The sequence below is a fragment of the Spermophilus citellus genome (genome assembly GCF_964194105.1).
Source record: "Spermophilus citellus genome assembly, chromosome: 2".
Taxonomy (NCBI): Eukaryota; Metazoa; Chordata; class Mammalia; order Rodentia; family Sciuridae; genus Spermophilus; species Spermophilus citellus.
In genome coordinates, this window is record NC_138183.1 from 23348114 (window position 1) to 23368439 (window position 20326).

General features: G+C 37.9%; 1 protein-coding gene and 1 long non-coding RNA gene across 3 annotated transcripts in view; one reads left to right on the forward strand and one right to left on the reverse strand.

The window, feature by feature from the left end:
* Positions 1 to 20326, reverse strand: part of LOC308642952 — a 1001730-nt gene that overhangs the window by 765625 nt on the left and 215779 nt on the right. The gene's annotated exons all lie outside the window — the stretch shown is intronic.
* SVEP1 (sushi, von Willebrand factor type A, EGF and pentraxin domain containing 1) overlaps positions 1 to 20326 on the forward strand; it is a gene marked incomplete at its 3' end in the record, with an annotated part of 177575 nt that overhangs the window by 24861 nt on the left and 132388 nt on the right. For both annotated transcript variants that reach the window (XM_081282377.1, XM_081282378.1), the window contains exons 2-3: positions 4855 to 5110; positions 8227 to 8403. In XM_081282377.1, the coding sequence (XP_081138503.1) occupies positions 4855 to 5110; positions 8227 to 8403 (433 nt within the window). The remainder of the gene's footprint in view (positions 1 to 4854; positions 5111 to 8226; positions 8404 to 20326) is intronic.

Sequence of the window (20326 nt, forward strand, 5' to 3'; positions counted from 1 at the left end):
TTTCAGTAAATCATCCACCCCTCCCCTATCTTTAAAGAACATTCCAAACCCAGATCTTGTGTAATTCTTTGCTTGAACTACTAGTCCTGCCATTCTTCTTGCTATTTTAAGCTTAATATATCTGTTTTGCCAACAGATCTAATGGTTCCTGTAAATACTTACCAGTTCTCTGTAAGAAGGGAAGGAAAATAGAATCACAGCTTGGAGTGTTCTGTGTATAACGTATAGGAAGAAGTCTCTGTTTAATCCTAACTTGGATGTTAAGGAATGTTATTGACATGAGCTAAGATTGATATTCCAAGAGAGCATTTATTTCAGAAGGACAATAAAGGCTCAAAAAGAAAATTTTACCTTTCTTATATACAACTATGTGAAACATCACACACACAGGTGCACACAGAATAGTAGTTTACCTTAAAATGTGGTTTACCTGAAAATGTTTCTTTTAAGGTAAACTACTGTTCTCTGCAGACCAGTTCACTCAACTAACTCTCTCCAGTGTCTTAAGTGTTTATTCACTCCATTTTTTCATTAATTCATTCATCAAATAGATATTTATAAGCACATACTCTTTGCCAGACACTATCAAGAATACCATACTGAAAGCCAGGCGTGGTGGCCTATGTCTGTAACTCCAACTACTCAGCAGGGTGAGGCAGGAGGATTGCAAGATCAAAGTCAGCTTCAGCAACTTAGTGAGACGCTGTCTCAAAATGAAATTTAAGGGAAAGGAGCTGGGGATGTAGCTCATGGGGAGAGTACTCACCTAGCATGCACAAGAACCTGGATTTTGTTCTCAGTATTGCTGAAATACCTTGTTAAAAAGAAATTTTACATTTCCCCCCTCTTCTCCTTTCCATTATTAGTCTCACTTTTTAGTGTCTTGATGATTGTTAACTCCCATGACCTTGTAGAAGAGACATAATTCATAGTAAGCACAAGTGGAATGTAGAATGTCCATGGAGGTGAGATTACGCCTGCTGAGTGGAGCAGCTAGAAGGAAAAAGAATTCATTATTTAATCAAGAACAAGGACATGGAAGCACAGCTTGCACATCTTAGAGTATTAAAACTGGGACTTACCCTTGGAATATGGAAAAGGATGATTTCAAATACAAATTAAATAACGTCTTACTTCATGTCCTCCATATCAGATCATTGGACTTTTACCCAGAGATGGTACTGAATGAAAAATAACAAATATATGTGTGAGTGTTTGTGTATTTCGGTTCATTCTGATTATTGTTTATATTATAGGACTCCCCACCCCAATGTATACTAACTAAAAATACAAATATGTAAAAATGTAAATATATACATACATACACAGGAGACTCTTCTGGCTAGTTCCTGGCCTCTCTGGTCAACCCTGGATAAGTCTTTTAACAGCTTCTTGGTTTTCTGTCATGAAAGCCTGTTGAAACTCATGTTGTCCATTTCTCACCTCAACCTGAAATAAACCATTTCTTCAAGAATTCCTGGCTCCTTCTGGTGGGCAGAGACATTTGGGGACAATCATCAGGGCTTTAAAGATGCTTCTTTCTACCGAGGCTGGTCCTTGCTTCTGTTTTTGTGGATATGTTCCAATGTGTCTTTGGAATGGATTCCTAGAAGTGGGTTATTGGGTCAAATGATGAGATAGGAAAATTTTAATGAAGAATGTTATAAGACAATTCTCAAGCTCAATTGGAAAAGAAACATTTTAAGGTAAACCACAAACATTTTGAGAGAGAGGGAAAAAAAAGATGAGTATTTTCTTTACCAGATATGAAAAAAAATACTACAAAACTATAGCACCTGAAAACATGTAATATTGGCCGAGAACAGACAAGTAGGTTAAAAAAAAAAAAAAACAGACTACAACCAAGGAAAGAATGAATAAATCAGTAAATCATTTTGCAAAAATTAGTTATCCAGATAAATAAAAATAAAGGTAAAATTAATACCAAAGGGGAAAAAAACTGTGAATTTAGGAATTTTTAAAAATTAAATATTCATATAATATACAAGTGAATATCTTAGCAAATTGTGGGGGGAAGTTTTGTAAAGCAAGATACAGGAGGTAGGGATGACTACAAGATTTTGACCCAAGCAGCTGGAAAAACTGCTGAGGTATGGGTTTATCTTTATGGATGGATATTTATTGACCATTTTCTCTTTGTTAGGCAGTATTCTAGATTCTGGATATTGAGGAATTGAAAAAATTGGATAAAAATAACAGCCTTCAAGGAAGTCACATTTGGGGAGAAGCCCAGGCCTTCATTGAAGCTATTCTTGCCCTTGAAATTCTGGGCCTACCACTTGTGAATATCTTTGCGTGTCTTTTAACACAAAGGTGTTATGTAAAGCAATCTTTCTCTCTTCCATCCCTGATATTCTTCCTTGTAATATGTGAGAAGGCAGTGTTCCAAAAGATATTCTCTACCTACCTTTCAAGATATCCCAACATTCAATCAGGAGTAGATGTTGTGTCCAAAAGATAAAATATGTCACTATCTGCTGTTGAACAATTTTTATAAAAAAAAAAAATCTCTATTTTCCTGATGTTACAATTTGAAACTCTAATACACCTGATGACGAAAATTTCTAGATATTTGCAAGAAGGTTCAAAAATCAGTTTCTCAAATACTGTTATAAACTGAGTCACATTCAGGATTCTTTCTCTTCCTCCCCAAAGTCAAGTGAAAGCCCTGGCACTTGTGCAGAGCTGCTTAGGGGGTGCTCTCCTCTCAGCACTGACATGTTCTGCACTTCCATCTTCTGTGGTGTACAATTGTCTCATCACTGGCCCCTGACGGTCATTGTTGGACATTGGCACACTCATTGGCTAGTTTTGTAGACCTTTGGTGCCCCTGGGAATCCTTGGACCTCTTCATATTGATGTGACCAGAGAGAGATGCATCTCCATCTGGCTTTGGCTCACATGGTCCATGGCGCCATCCCTTGCCAAACACATGGATCTTAATGTGATGTTGACTTCTCTCTTCTATACCCCTTTAGGAATATGGAGGACTCATCAGGTCCTCTCTCTTTTAACACCTACACAGTTGTGCTCCATTGTCCCATGTCATCATGATCAAGGGCACTACTGTGGCGCAGCCAGTATCCTGAATAGCCCAATAGACAGAGGACCTATGAATCCCTGTGCCTAGGGGGTTGTTAAGTGATCACCTCTTCTTCTGTGACTGAGTTGGGGGTTGGAGAAATTGGTGGAGAATTCAAGACCTCCCAGCAACGTCTAACATCTCTTGTTCTCTAATTCTTTCCCTCTCCCTGTCCTCAGAGATTCATTTCTTGTCTCAAGGGTAAAAAAATCTTATACTTATCAAGAATTTATCCCAAATCCTGTCCTTCGTCAAAAGGCATCTTTTTAAACTCTGAAAACTAAGACTTGTGAAACTGTTGACTGGGCCCCTTGTTTCCATATTTAGGGGCTGTCCTTTAACATCTTGCACATTATTCTGTCACACAAACTGCCCTCTGTGCCCATCTTCACCATGTTCCCATCTGTGCTGGTTTTCCTGGATCTCACTTGGTTTTATAGAAGGAGCGGGATGAAGTGTTCGAATACCTCTTGTCAAACTGCTGGCTTTCCAGATGTTTTCTGGAGTCACTTTTAGTTTAATTTATTTTAAGTTCAAGTTTAACATCTTTAACTGTAACTCACAGGCACAAATGAAATTTCAAGTAAGGCTTATTGAATTATAATACTTAATATTGAGTGTATACAAAAGGAAATTGCTTTCTACAGATGTGAATTGTACAATCTGAGGGAATCTGGATCCTATAGTGAGTCTGGCCCCTGAAGTGAATTGAATCAGACTTATTGTTAAGTCACAGTACCTCTTTTTTAATTTCTATAAAGCTTAGGATACAATTGCTGCTCTTCCTGTCTAGCTACTGGAAAACATGTGGAGTTTCTTGAATTACTATCTAATAAACATGAATGCCTTCTAAGCAATTGCCAGAAAACACACCCTGGCACTTCTTTACCTTTCCTACCCAATTCTAATGAAAATCATCGAAGGTGAATTGGAAACAATGCCAGAATCACCTCTAGAGCTCTCAGCCTTTATGTTTTGATGTTACAGTAAGTACATCAACGGCAATAAATAGAATGCCTGTTTAAAAGGGTTTTTTTTTCTTCCATCTGTGGAGAAGGAATAGCATATAACATTGTAAAACAGAATTCACTTGTCCTAAAATAATAAAGCCCAGGGTAGGATTTAGTGAATCAATGTTTTCTCATGAAGATAGGACACCGCCAAAAACAGCGGATTTTATGCTAACACTGGGTGGTCCAGAAGAGATGGAGTATTGAATCCATTCTACATTTTTGAAGGAGCAATGGAAAAACAAATATAGAAGCAGGTCAGCCATTATTAACTCTGGAAAAGACACTCTGCTAAAATTTCTCCCCATTAGGCTTTAAGGGTTCATCATACAGAGGTTTAGATGGATGCATAGAGAAGTAGACATAGAGAGAAATACTAGGATTCAGATTTGATTGATATTATGAGAGCCTGAAAATCAATAAAAGACAGCCTAACAATAAATAATAACATTCATTTAAAAATTCAGCCCATAAACACTTGTTGCTCTTCATCAGTGAGCTCCATAGAGAGGATGATGATGATACATCTTAAACACTTTTGTGGTATATTGTGTTTCTGTGGAAGACCATGGTAGACTCTGGTCTGGGTCTGTTTCTGTTTTTACTCTCACTGAGCAGGGCTTCCCTTCCTCCACGATGTGAAATGCTAATGATCTTCTCAAGTGTGCTCTTCCATAAGAAGGGAGCACGTAGTGAGCAACATAATGCAATCTCAGACTGATGCTCCCTGTTTCTTTACAGAAAATTCTTAGTCATTCCAGAGAAAACTCCACCAAAGTTATATTTCTCATCACTGATGGATATTCCAATGGAGGAGATCCCAGACCAATTGCAGCATCACTGAGAGATTTTGGTGTGGAGATCTTCACTTTTGGCATATGGCAAGGAAACATTCGGGAACTCAATGATATGGCTTCTACCCCGAAGGAGGAACACTGCTACCTGCTTCACAGTTTTGAAGAATTGGAGGCTTTAGCACGCCGGGCATTGCATGAAGGTAACGGAGCCTAATGTCTAACAAAGGTGCCTTTAAATGGGGTTTCCCTCTCACTGCCTGATGTTATATCAAACCCTTCTAAGGTTCTTGCTGAGCATGATGCCCATGTGTGCTTTGGCTATCACAAGTTGTGCTGAACTTCATAGAGATGACATTCTGAACTGCAACAAGAGAAGTTGTTTTGTTTTCTTTCTTAACAGCTGTGATATATTTTCACTAGAATATCCATATGCTCCCACCTAGAACCATTAGAATCATTAGTGAAATGAACTGAGGTACGTGTTTGGAGGCCACACACAGAGTAGGAAGTCTTGACTTAGGTCTCATTTGCAGTTATCTGGACAGATGAAGTAAACATTCAGAGACTTGCACGGTGAATCTCAAAAGAATGTTTCCAGGAATACACATGAAGATATAGGGACGATGAATACTAAACACATATTTCTTGACCTGACAATTTGAAGATAAATATGTTTTTGTATAAGCTTAATTGTGGTCAACCCTAAAAGGGAAGAAAATCAGCAAATGCCCTCATTAGAGTTCTTTGTACACCATGTACAAGAATGTGCAGTTGTATAAGAGGAGTTAGATGAATGTTCCCGTCTTCCTGTGGGCATATGTCTTGGTGAGCCAGGAGATGAGAATGCAGACTGCAAAGAGAAGACAGGGTGTCTGGCAAAGTGGCAAATTAGGCTTGATCCTTGCAGGTGTCCATACTCAGGTCTCGTTTCAGGGGAAAACCAGGGCCACACAAGATTCCAGCCAATTAATGATGCTCATAATAAACAGGTTAGCCTACTGTGGTGCAATTTCAGGCTGTAGTTATTTAAAAAAAAAAAAAAAAACCTCTCTGAGAGGACACTGGTAAAAGATTTTGAAAACTAGAATCTCAGTGAAATGGGCCAAGACTTGGGTCAGGGTTTAGAAGCGGCAGGAAAATAGGCTTGGAAGTAAAGAAGTTTGCATTTAAATTCTGAGCCTATGACTTAATGAAGTCTAGATTTTAAGGGTGAAGTCTGAAAAGTCTAGCGTGCCTGGATTTGAATTCCTGTTTTGTCACCTGCTGGCTAACTGGTTTTTGACAATGTCTATGTTCTATACTTCTTAGGTTTCTTATTATTAGAATATAGGCAATGAGACAATGCATACTTCATAGATTTGTCATAAGAAATAAATGCATTAGTACATACAAAATTATTAGAAAGTTACTGCTGGCTCCAAAACTATCCATTGTAATTATGTCTTAGTTATTACTTATTAAATATCAATATTGATTAATTAATAATTCTTTTCTTGAACAATTTATTTAACAACTATGAGCTTCAATTTTATATCCTATCAAAAATGGAGAGTATTACAGTATGTGCCACATAATTTTTTCCAGAGGATTAAACAAAATACTTAAACTTCACCTTGTTATTTATTGTATAAATGAGATTGTGATGACCTTTGTTTCTCCTTTTCTCCAGGCAAAGCAATGTGTTAGGTGGGAGCATAGGGCAGCTGTACTTGGAAACAGTGGCTGAGACTAGATGAGGACATGAGGTCATAGGTGTTGTTAGAAACCAGTGTTATAGAGGACGAATCTCCAATCTGTCTTCTAAGACTGGTGCCTTTTGCGTCAGTATGAATTGACCAGAAACTAAGTAGGATGGAGCTTCCAAGGAAAGGGTTGTGGATTCTATAACGCAACAGCTTTAAAAGCCAGTATGTTGTTTACACTAAAATCTAGAATGCATAATACTTTGGTAGATTTCCCATATCTGGTAAGAAGAAACCCTGTTTTTATTAGAAAGACATGATTGGATCAAAGGCCATGAGCTTCTTTCCCTTGGCTTTATAATCTCTAAAGCTACTTTTATTTTGGACAGATCCACTTTTCATGTTGAAATTGTCTATGTTTCTAGCCATGCTCAATAGACCTACAGAATAATAGCTTTATTTCATATAAAATTCTTCCATTTGTTTCTCTCCCAGATTTGAACACTACAGCACCGACCCTCCTTGACACTTAAGTTTTTCCTGCTTCCTAAGTTGTTCTCTGTAAAATAAACCTGTGACCCAATGTGTCAGAACCAAGTCTTCGGGGCCCCTGTCATAGGTCTTTCACTCACAGCAGAGTATACTGGGTAGATTTTAATGTGGTGCCTGGCCTCTTCCTTGTTCTGGCCTCTTCCCCTTGGGGCTGAAGTCTTCCTTTTACATCGCCCCTATTTGTTATTCATTTTGTTATACAAGGAAACAGACACTCCATCATTGAGAACATCATCAATCTCTTTCCCAGGTATGCATTTGCGGTCTCTGTGTCTTGGGACACTCGGTCACTTGAGTTCCTGCTACAGACCCATCCCTATAGCTGGACCTAACACTCTGGACCTAAATGGACTTACTGCTGGCCCCATTCCTGGCATCCATTCCTGACCTGTCATGTTCAACCTTTCCCTGCCTTGTTAAGTCACTTTTGAAACTGCTCTGCTCAAGCTGGTGGGCATGGCTCATGTAATCAGAATGGTCTCTGTTAACATTAACATGTGTCAATGTATTTAAATTTGAGACACAGACCAGATCCTGGTTTTATCACTTAGCTTATGTGGTGTTCTTCTTTAAGTCTTTAATCAAATAGCAAAGTGGTGGAATTTAATCTAAAGTCAGTAGCTCACAATCAACATCCTTATTCAACAGCCAGAATTGCAGTTTTACTTCTAACTTGAACAAGGAACTTGGGTATCTGGTTACTGCTGTCTGACCTCATTCAGAGGCGGTGCAACACTGCTGGTTTGAAAGCCAGGAGGATGACCTGAGGAACTGACTGTGTTACTTCCTGCTGCATCTGGAGATTCGTCTCCAAAGTACTTAGTTTCTGCCTGACCCTGAGTGGCCCTGAGAACTTATGATGAGGTTCCAGACTGAAATAACTTAACTGGCTGAAACAAATTCCCAGAGCATGGTAGCAAATAACACACATTTATATTTGGGTGAGAGTAGAGAGCAAGGAAGCGATTAGACTGATGAGAAAAAGATATTGTCTCCAGCTTGCATTTGAATTTTTGAGACTAAAGAATGTAACATTCAATTGTCAATCACTTTTTAATTGCCCTGTCATATGTTTTTGATAGATCTACCTACTGGGAGTTTTATTCAAGAGGACATGTCCCACTGCTCATACCTCTGTGAAGCTGGAAAAGACTGCTGTGACAGAATGGCAAGCTGTAAATGTGGGACACATACAGGTCAATTTGAATGCATCTGTGAAAAGGGTTATTATGGGAAAGGTCTACAGTATGAGTGTACAGGTGAGTCTCCAGTTGGTGTATAACAGTATCAGTTGCCTGTTGTGCAACAAATGACCCCCAAACTTCGTGGCTTAAAATACTGTTTTTTATTTATTTGTTTGTTTGTTTTTGACACCAGAAATTGAACCCAGGGGTGCTTAACCATTGAGCCACATCCCCAGCTCTTTTTTTTATGTTCAAACAAGGCCTTATTAAGTTGCTGAGGGCCTTGAGTAATAGCTAAGGCTGGCTTTGAACTTGGTGATCCTCCTGCGCTTGCCAAAATAATGTATCTATGGCTCATGAGTGTGGATCATTTGGGCAGCTCCTTTAGCTCTTTTGGTTTTAGCTGCTGTGAATCATGATTTTGCCCTCAGCTATGTCTAGAGTAGGCTGCCCTCCAGATCTCAGCTGGCTTCAATGCCAGCAGTCAGCTGACTGTAGACTGGTCTGAAGTGGCCTGGTCTGGGACAAGGAGACTATCCTCCATGAGGCCTTTCATACCCCATAGCCCAGGCTTGCTCACACGGCCATGTCAGGATATCAGGAGGAAGTCCTCTGCAAGGATAGGTTCAGAATTGGAAGGAGGAAGATTTGATGTCTTTTGCCATTAATCTACTAGCCAAATCTGTTCCATAGGAACCTACACCAAAATATGTCTCAGTCTTTCTACGAGATTGTAACCAGTGGGATTCCATTCCCTGATCTGCATATATCTTGCTAAATTGTCATGAAAAATGCAACATTCACTTGATCTTCTGACTCTTTGCAAGCCTCCCCAAAAGGGCATCAGAAAGTTCCAAAGGGCTGGACACGACTATCCATGCCTATAATTCCAGCAGCTTTGGAGGCTGAGACAGGAGTATCTCAAGTTCAAAGTCACCCTCAGCAACCTAGTGAGGCTCTCAGCAACTTGGCAAGACCCTATCTCAAAATAAAAAAATAAAAAAATCAGGCTGGGAATGTGGCTCAGTGGTTAAGAGCCTCTGGGTTCAATCCCTTGTATGGAAAAAAAAAAAAAAAGTTCCCAAAATGCTATGATTTCAAAATGGAATTTACATTGTCAACTTTTGTAAATTTTCCTTTTCTAAAGTTTCTTACAAAAACGTCTTCTTATTTTATTAGAGAGGCATTCTTAATGATTCTCACGCTCTATGTTATATTTTAGGAAGTATTTAATGTTTAAAAGCAGCCTGTGGTTTTTCCGTGTTAGACAGTATTTTATTTATTCTGTTTTTACCTAAAAAGCAATGTTGTTTTTTTAAAATAACTTACAGATTTTCCATGATTTTTTGTTTTGGAAAACCGTATTCCCATGGAAATGACAGTCATCAGGGAAATGTGGGAGCAGTAGGTTTGGTTTTCTCAGTGCCGTGCGGCTGCTCCCTACTAGTTCATGTGAATATTATTTCATTCTGGCATTTGATAGGTAGCCAGCTCTGCAGCCCAGAAACATGGTCCTCTCTCTATTCAATATGTTTTCTTCCTTTATTCGTTCTTCTTATGGGACATTTCTTCTTGTATCATTATTTTACTCTCTTTTATTCTCATTGTCCCTCTTCTCATTTCTCTTAAATTCTCCTTCCTCCCATGACTTTGATCCCAACTAGCAGATCCTTGCCTGGTCTGACCATCCGTGTTCACCCAGAAGAATCTCTCTTTTCTTGGCCCTGCTCCCACCCACCCAGCAGGATTTCTCACTTAGGCAGTAAAGGGAGGAGAGATCAACCCAACTGCCTCTGAGTTGGCACAATGCCTCCTCTTGTTTTTCCCTCCCCTTGAATCTTCCCACACTCTCATCAACAGCTTGGCGCTCTCCCCAACACACCCTCCCTGACTCCTCCTATCCTAGCCCACCAAATGCAGGCAGAAAATCTCATTTTCTTTGCTGGAAGCTGCAGTCAGCATGTCTGCCTTCCGTGTGGTCCTAGGCTGAACTGTTTCCTGCCAACAAGCCACCGTCATCAGCCTCAGCCACTGTGTGCCCCAGCCTCCATTCTACAGCTCTAGGGTCTTGCATCCCAGGGGATAAGCTGGAGAGGTGGGGGAGTGGGGGGAAGCGCAATTCACAAACCTGCTGCCCCTAGTTACCCAAATAGCTTTGGCTGCCACCAGTAGCACATTCCAGGCTGAAAGGCGCAGCAGTCCATAAAATGTGGGAGGTTGGGTGGGCCTGTCAGGAGAGCATCAGTAGAGAGATCAGAGGCCTTCTGCTGCCAGTTGCAGCCAAGAATACCACACATAAAAGGATTAGCTTTTCCATTCTTTCTCTTAACTTAGTAAGCCTCAGCTTAACACTTTCTGACATACAAGATCTAAATCAGAGTTGCTCCAATGTAGATGTTCATCTTGTCTTCAGCATTTGCTTCCAAGAGAATTTTCCTTTGCTGCCCCTGAAGGAGGACCCTGTCATTATTAGGAATGACTCCATTCTGCTCCTCTGGCCTGCTCACTCTCTGAGTCCTTGCCAGTTTGTCTCAAATTCCAGCAAAGCCTGTGGGCTTAACTCCTGTGATAAGAACCAAAGCAACCCCTTAAACAGGAGCAATCGTCTCTTGACAGGAACTGAACTACCTCTCCAGAAGTAATGATTTCCCATGATCCCCCAGGACTGCATAGAACCAGACCTGAGATAATGATTGACCAGACCACAGTTAGACCAAGACAGCTTCCTGTACTCTTCCCTAATTCTTCCTTGTGTAATCCTGAAGTTCCCACCAGAACCCCGAGGACAAGGCCTAGATTCTAGTTCCCCTGTCCTTCTCTCTATGGCCAAACCGGACATGTCTAGCCCCTATGAGGCATTAGTTAGTGATTCCATCATGAGCCCACAGGCATGGTCTCTACCTTCTTGGAATTTACAATATAACCACATAAATCAATTTGCAATTGCAAACTATGACATGTGCTATCAAATAAAAATGCTTGTGCTATCAAGAACAGGCTCCAGGGAAGGCTAAAGGGATTCTAAGCTAAGATCAGAAAGATGAGGAGGCCGAGGCTATTTTATTACTCAATAGGAGGAAGTCAGTTTTCATTCTGAACATTTGGAATGCTAAGCATTTTTCATCATCTTAGAAACAATGTCTTTCAAAAGTAAATAGTTTCTTTCTAGAGCCAGCAAGAACCTTAGAGATTATCTGCTTTAAACCCCTCATTCTGCAAGAGGAAATTGGAGCCTCAAGAAAAATGAGTTTTTTGCCCAAGATGACATATTCAGTTATCAGCAGAACCCAGGGAGGGACCCAGGGCACTTTGCTCTAAGTCCTATGTTATTTTCAAGATACCACACTACTTATTTTTCCATTTTTGAAAATAATCTCTTATACACATTGTCATTCAGAGACCAACCATGGAACTGTTTTCAAAATTTGTAAAAATATAGAAAGATCTGGTTCACATTCAATCTCTGCTAGTTATAAACCATGTAACTTTAGGCAACTTAATGTCTTCTGTAAAATGGACTTATATTTAAATAGATACATACATAAATACACATATATCTATATGCATATATATCTATGTAGATTGATGTAGATATGTAAAGATTATGTATATAGATTTATATACATATGCATCTACATAAATAATTGTGTGTGTGTTTGCATATGCACATGTGTGTTGGTATATGGTTGGGTTAACTGAGAGAACTGGCAAAGAAAACTGTTGCTTTCATTTCCAGCTCTATTACTAGTATTACTTTTTTCATCCTTCACCTTTAACAGGCTCTTAGGCAATCATGGCAATGATGATGATGTCAATGGTGACAAAAGCAATAACTGATAATGATATTTAAAATAGCAAACATTACATGACAATGACTATGTGCAAGACACTTTTCCAAACATTGGTATTTGTTAACTCATTTAATCTTCCTAATAACTCTCTGGAGTGTTGTTCTATTTTAGAAATAAGGAGAGTGAAAGTTTGAGAGGTTAAGTAATTTATCCAGGGTCATGCAGCTAGAAGAGCTGAGATATGAGCCAGTCTTCTGGCTCCAAGATCTACATCTAGCTCTAGAGAGAGAGATGCTGAATAAATATACTCACAATTAAAAATACAATTTTGAATTCAAAGCGTTAGCTGGCCCCTAATGAGGTCATCAATATTTGATCATCTGTAGAATAGCAACTTCATATGATTCAATATAGTACTAGGAAGGAAAAGAGAGAATGGATTACATAAAATACATATCTTGTCATGCCACACTCCTGCATAATGCTTTTAAATGATGGCCCATTCATAGAATAAATGCAAGCTCCTTAGCATGACATAGAGGCTTTGTGTGATTTGACCTCTCCTTTACCTTTGAGTTAAAAGCTACAACTAATTGCAATTCCTTCCAAATACCATGCCTTTCATTCCTCAGACCTTGATTCAAGATCTGGCTCCTTTTCTCACCACATCTGTCTACTGTCTTTGTTCTTAATCCCTCAGACAAACAAGTCTAATAGGCAATGGCTTCCTGATACGTTTTTGTATTCCACTTCCTGCCTTCAGAGCCTATAGTAAGTGCTCAAGAAAAAAAAAAAGATAAAAACGGATGCAGGCAAGAAGTTGACTTTAATACCAGAATCTTCAATGAAGAGAAACTCATCATTTAAATTTTAGGCAATTCAAGGTTTCCATGTCTGCCTTGGGCACCACAGAATCCCTAGCACAAAAACATATGCTAGGACAATTTCTTTTAAATGCACTTGATTTAAATGAAAGCAAAATATTTACATTTTTATTAAGCTCTGCCAACAATAAATTAAGTACAGTATACAGTTGATTTACTAGAATAGTCACTTTAAGATGAATGGATCATCAAATTAGTTGTGAATAACCAGTGAGCTCTTGTAAATCCAAGGAGTTGCAGCTGTTCTGGATTTCCCCTGAGGGGATTTGACAGACACAGAGTACAGAGACAACAGGCATCTTGAGGACATTGCTTCTCTGCAGATTGACTTCCTTTCAGTGAGCTAGGAATGAGCAGATTGAAAATTATAGCTGGATAGTGCCCAACGGTGAGGCCCAGATCATTTGAGCCAAAGCTCCAGTTGTATTATTTCTCATCCAAGGAAGTTACACTATAGATACAGAAACACTGAAATATTTATGTGGGGATCTCTTGTTACACACATACACAAATGCACATAAATTCCCACCCCCACCCTTCACGCACACATACTTTTTCCTGTCTAAAGATTATATCATTTCTTTGGAAAGAAGAGAGGAGAAAGAGCTCTAGAAATTCTTGAATGGAAACCAAAACATTTGGCAGTCTTGTTCTCTAAGCAGAGCTTAGCTGATTTTCCTCCCCAGAAATATCCCCAATGGTACCAAATAAAGGATTTGTAAGATGCAAGGAATTTGTACAATGTTTTATGCTTGCTTTGCTTTTTATGAGGGCATATTGCCAGCCAGCATGTTGATACTGGTTCTCATCAACTCAAGGAGGAGGATTTCTAACTTGCTGCCTAGAATCAGGGAGTTTACTCTCTTTTCCACTGAGGTAGGTGGGTATTCGAGACCATGATGATAAATGTTCCTGTCTATCACATTTGTTACAGAAACACACAAAACTGGAACATTGGTGTGAAGCATCACAAACCCCAAAGTCAGCATATTGTGCTGTTTAGATAGACTCACAAAAGTATAGCCAGTAGCTTAAAATTGTCAAGGTAAGCATTGTGACCAATTTCTCTTTATCATTGTAAGGTCTTATTCTCCTCTTCTTTTCCCTGGCCTCATTATAAGTGACTCTTTCCGGGGACAAAGAAAAACATCAAACATCTACAAATCATGGTCTTCAAACATTTTTACTCATGTAACCTATTCCTCCCTCCAAAAATATTGAAAATTTATGGATCCCTCATTGGTTTTCAAGTGGCCATCTAAAACTTTTCAGTAGAATTTTAAAAGAAGACATTTCTATAATACTGTACTGACATTTTAAAATAAAAGTATCATTTTCAAGTGTAGCCACTAAAATCTAAGTGTCATACATAATTTGATTTCTTTAAGTATTCATTTGTGAATAAGCACTTTTTAATGCAGAAATTTTGAAACTTATTTTCATAGTTTTATTCCATTTCTACCATACAATTATTTTCTATGCAACATATTTTCAGATCCCAAAACCTTCTACTGATCTCATCCTTGTACTTCTCTGCCATATAATCTTTGGATATAAACTAAAATAAATATTTTAATTTTCTATGACTAAAACTACTACTAGATTGAGTTATTATCATAATTGTTATTTTGTATAATTTGTCAAACATTATACATTTTGATACTAATGATGCATAAAAATACTATTGCAAATTCATCTTTTAATGAGATGGATCATTAATTAGTTCATGTACCCATGGATTTTTATTATTCATTTTCACGTCAAGAGAATTTATGGCACCAATTTGATTTCTTTACTGTTTTTATTGTTATGGATTTTATGCTGAAATCTTCATATAAATATGTAAATGGAATGTGAAAGAGTTAAGTCAATGTCACTCAATTCTTGGAGTTCCTCCTGTGTTAGATGACAAAAACTACACCAGTTATCTGTAATTAGAAAAGTATGGTAAATCATCTGCTAGCTAACAATTTCCTTGGATCCTTCTTAATTTTATTGAAATTGAGGAATTGGAAAACTTTCGACTTGAAAAAGGAATTGATACTCAACTGTTACCATTATTCACTTTCTCAATTTTGGGGACCCCCCCCCACACACACACACATAGAGCTTTACTAAGCTTAAAAGACTTAGTAAAGAGCTCATGAAAGGACTTCTTGTTGGTTTCAGTTACACAAAACAAGTTCTAGAAATCTGTTCTATGACAGTTTCTCTAGTTGAGAAAATCTTCTTGGAAGCCTGCCTTGATTAAAAGGTTTCAAGCAATCAAGATTTTGAACCATGCTGTAGGTTTCTTATCTTTGGGCAATGCACTTACGATTTAGAAGGGGTAATTTCTTTTGGGAAAAAAAAAGACATGCTGTTGGGAAAAGGCACCATAGACACTTTCTCAAGCCCATCCATCAATTTAGGTATATATGAATATGGAGGTTCTGGAAACTAAATCTCTTAAAAATGATCCATGGCACATCCACATGCCAAAGTCTTTTCCTACTTATAGTCTGTATTTCCAAAACTGGAATCAGTTTTAAGGAATATAAGGTTTTCCTGACGTCATTCAACTATAAAGAGGTGGAGTTAACCTGCAGACCCAGATCTCTCTGACCCCGGAGTTCTTTCAGTTATTTGCAATCCATCCAAAGCACTCATTGTGCAATCATGATCCATCAAAGAAATGATCCAGAAACATTTTGCTGCTCTTTCCAGGTTACATTTAAAATAAACAGTTGCTTCTAAGTCATAACTTAACATCCCCATTGTTTGTTTCCATGGGGTCTATGAGGAATTGATTCACTACATTAGAGGATTAGCCAAGTTTCTATGGTAGCCAATGTTAACAATTTAAAAATGAGAGCCCACACTAGAGGTAATCGGGCTATGATTGTTCAAACTGCAAGTTCTGAGAAATCATGGTGTGCCTTGTAGTACGCTGAGCGCTGGTGATGCTGAGATATACATGATTCAGTCCTTATGCCACTGTGAGTCCATAAATAAGTTATTGACAACAGTTAGTGGCACAAGTCTTGGTTCTGACACTCACTGTGTTTATTCCTGGGAAAATTTTTTGATCTCTCTGGACCTTAGTTTCCTTATCTAAAAAAAAAAAAAATAGAGTCAATAATAGTAGGATCATTGGAAAAAAGAAAATAAGATCTTGTGTACTAAATCACCTGCATGCAGTAAGCACTTGATTAACATAGACTCCAGTGGTGGTTCTTAACAGGGAGGGATTCCCCCACCCCCGCTGCCCCCGCTGCCCCCAGGATGTTTAACAATATCTAGAATTGATTTTGGTTGTCACAGCTGGTAAGAGTTACTGGTATCTGGTGGGTAGTATCCAGGAATGGTGAAATGTCCTATGATACACCATGTAGCCCCAACAAGTTCCAAATGTCAATAGTAAAAACCCCAATCTATGTTAACAGATTAAATTAATGCATTAAAATAACAATCAAAAGCCAGCACTGTATCTCTTTTTAAACAGTTTGAGAAGAAACATCAAAGCCATGTGATTCTACTAGAGCTGAATGAGTGCTGGGGTGTGATCACGGCAGCATCTTTCGCTTCAGCCCCCCCAAGCTGCTGTGGCTGCTTCAACTCTTCCATACCTGTACATTTTTCTTCCCTTTGCTTAGAACACCCCATGTCTTGTCTCTGTGGTTCTTGTCACTTCTTTTAGATTTATGACAAACTTGTTTCTCCAAAGGAGACTTTACTCTCCTTCCTTCCTTCCTCCATAGATTTCTCATCTAGACACAATTAGATCCAGATATTTTGGTTCTCTGAAACATCTTCTCTCTGCACACTTACTATACAGTATTATAATTTGGGGAAGGTTTTTCTTCTTTAACATTCTGTGAATTCATTTAAAGCAGTATTTTGCCTCTTTTAATTTTGATGTCCTCTGCTGCACCACACCTGTAGTAAGCATTGATACATTTTGGTGAATGAGCGAATAAAGGGAGTTTATATTCAGATACTAGGATCACAGCATATGGAAACTCTGCTTGGTTCTCAATTTCCTGGGAATTTTCCATCCCTTGTATGGAGAAGCAAAGGTGAACAAGTTTAGTGACCCTGAGAAGCACTGGCTTAGTATCAAAGTAAGCCATCTGGAAGGCCGAGTTCAACAGTAGGAAGTGCCTGATCACACATTTCTCTCTTTCATGTTACCCACTTACTGAGACTGTTGCCAAATTTACTCCAAAAACCTTATGTGCATGTGTGTGTGTACGTGTGTGTATGTGTGTGTGTGTGTGCACGCATGCACACAAGTCTGTGTGTGCTCTTAAAGCTATTTGCATAATTTTATTGATGGTTTGAGGTAGTGTTTTACAGGGTATGGTAGATTTTTTTTTTTTTTTTACCATTTAAGCAATCATTTAACAAATACACACAGCCAACCATTATTACAATGATAACAGTTGGGGGGGGGGAGTCTCCATTAAAACCTGAAGTTAAAATCTGGCCAAAGGGCTGGGGATGTGGCTCAAGTGGTAGCGCGCTCGCCTGGCATGCGTGCGGCCCGGGTTCGATCCTCAGCACCACATACAAACAAAGATGTTGTGTCCGCCGAAAACTAGAAAATAAATAAATATTTTTAAAAAATCTGGCCAAAAAATGGAAGTAGTAATATGAAAATAAATCATGAACTGTATATAACAAGCTATAGGAAAAAATATAGACATTATATTTGATCTACTTAAGACTAAAATCATGAGAATTAATTAAGCAAGAATACTGTATGTCCTTATTTGATATTTAAAACAAAAATAAAGTTGTTTTATTATTATATGCTACATTATTGTTCACCTGGAAAAGCCAAAGGAGACAACTAAAACCCCAGGCATTAATAGAACAGATTTGGAAGATAACAACATAAGTAGTTTAAAATCAAAATTTTCTATGAAGAAACATTAGTATTTAAAATGTTATCAAATTCCATTAATACTAACCAGAAAAAATATATTTACTATGAATAATTTGAAAGAGAATTGTATGACACTCATAAGGCGCTCTAAAATTTTATTGAAACTAATATATAAATAAGAATGCCAATTCATGCATTGCCCCTTTCCAGTCATAGTACTTAATGTACTTTTCATCATATTCTCTTCCACACGTCCAGGTGTCTATAAAGCAGTGATTAGCCTTCCTCTGTAGTGACAAGATCCACAAATCTCCAAAATGTAGTTGTTCTGCCTTGGCTATTTCTGAATGTACCTAGAAATTTTGCTTCTCAGTCTTCTATTATTTAATTTTTTTTTTCATTATACTTTTTTCTTTCAAGATAATTGTAGAGTCACATGAAGTTTTGAAAAATCATATGAGAAATCCCCTATATCCTTTTCCTGTATTTTTTTTAATGTTAACATCTTACAAAATTAGTGTGTGCTATCAACACTAAGATGTTGACATTGATCCAGAATTTTTTTTTTTCCGGTATCAAGAATTGAACCCAAGGGTGCTTAACCACAGAGACACATCCCCAGACCTTTTTATGTTTTGAGACAGGGTCTCACTAAGTTGTTCCTGGTCTCACTAAATTGCTGAGGCTGGTTATGAACTTGAGATTCTCCTGCCTCAGCCTCCAAAGCCTCTGCCGTGGGCCACTGCACCCAGTGATCTAGAACCCTCTTGCCACCACAGGGATCACCTATGTTGCTCTTTTAGAGCCACAAACACTTTCCTCTGATTCCTCCACCCACTTCCCCCACTCACCTTTTGTAACCACTAATTTGTTCTGTTTCTATAATGTTGTCATTTAACGGATGCTATATAAATGAAATCATGCAGAATGTAATATTTTGAGATTGGTTTTTTAATTTTGGCATAATTCTCTGGAAGTTCTTCCAGGTCGTTACATGTATCAGTTATTCATTTTATTGCTAAGTAATATTTCATAATATAAACATCTTACATCTTACTTATTTGCATGTTGAAGGACATGTGTGTTGTTTCCAGTTTGGTGCTTTTATGAATAAAGCTACTATAAATATTTGCATACAGGATTTTATTTGAACACAAGTCTTTATGTCACTAGGTTAAATTTATAGCAACAAATTTGTTGGGTTGGGTTGTGATATCCTATTTTGGTTTTAATTTTCATGTCCCCATTGACCAATAACTTTGAACATTTTTTCATATGCTTATTTGCCATCTGTATCTCTTATTTATTGAACTGTCTGTTCATGTCTTTTGTCCATAGTCTGATTAGTTTCTTTTAAACTTATGAGAGCTCTTTATATATTATAGATTTTAATCATGTGTCAGATATGTGGTTTGCAAATACTTTCATTCTGTAGCTTATCTTATTTATTCTCTTAAGATGGTCATTTATAGCCAGGTACAGTGGCTCACATCTGTAATCCCAGTGGTTTGAGAGGCTGAGGCAGGAAGATTGCTAGTTCAAAGCCAGCCTCAGCAAAAGCAAGGCACCTAGCAACTCAGTGAGACCCTGTCTCTAAATAAAATACAAAATAGGGCTGGGGATGTGGCACAGTGGTTGAGAGCCCCTGAGTTCAATCCCTGGTACCCCCGCACCCCTCCCCCACACACACACAAGATGGTCATTTATAGAGCAAAAAAAAATTTTTGATGAAGTACCTTTTTTTTTTTTTCCTTCAATTTTTTCCTTCTATGGATTGTGCTTTTGGTGTCAGGTCTAAGAACCCTTTACCTAGTCCTGGTTTCTGAAGATTTTATCCTATGTTTATTTCTACAAGTATTATAGTTTTACATTTATATTTAAGTCCATGATACTTAAATATCAATTATTTTGTAAGATGTGAGACTTAAATCATGTTTAATTTTTGTACCAATGGTTAGTCAGTTTCTCTATACTATTTCTTGAAAAGAATATCATTCCTCCACTGACTTGCTATTGTACTTTTGTTGAAAAATCAGTTGGATGTATTTGTGCATGTCTATTTCTGAGTTCCCCTTCTGTTCCATTGATCTGTTAATACCACAAAGTCTTGGTTGGCGTAGCTGTATAATAAGTCTTGAAACTGGGTGGACTGATTTCTTCTATTTTATTCTTCCTTATCAAAATTATATTAGGTATTCTAGATCTTTTTTCATTATAAATTTAGACTAATAGTCTACATCTACAAAAAAAATCCTGGTGTAATTCTCATTGGAATTGCCTTATATCTGTATACCAGCCTGAGGAGAATTGATATTTTTATTGTTGAAACGTTCAGCACGTGAGCATTATGTCTGTTTATATCTTTGATTTCTTTTGTCAACATTGTGTAGTTTTCTAAAATATAAGTTCTATATGTGTTTTGTTACATTTACACCTAAATGTTTCATTAGTTT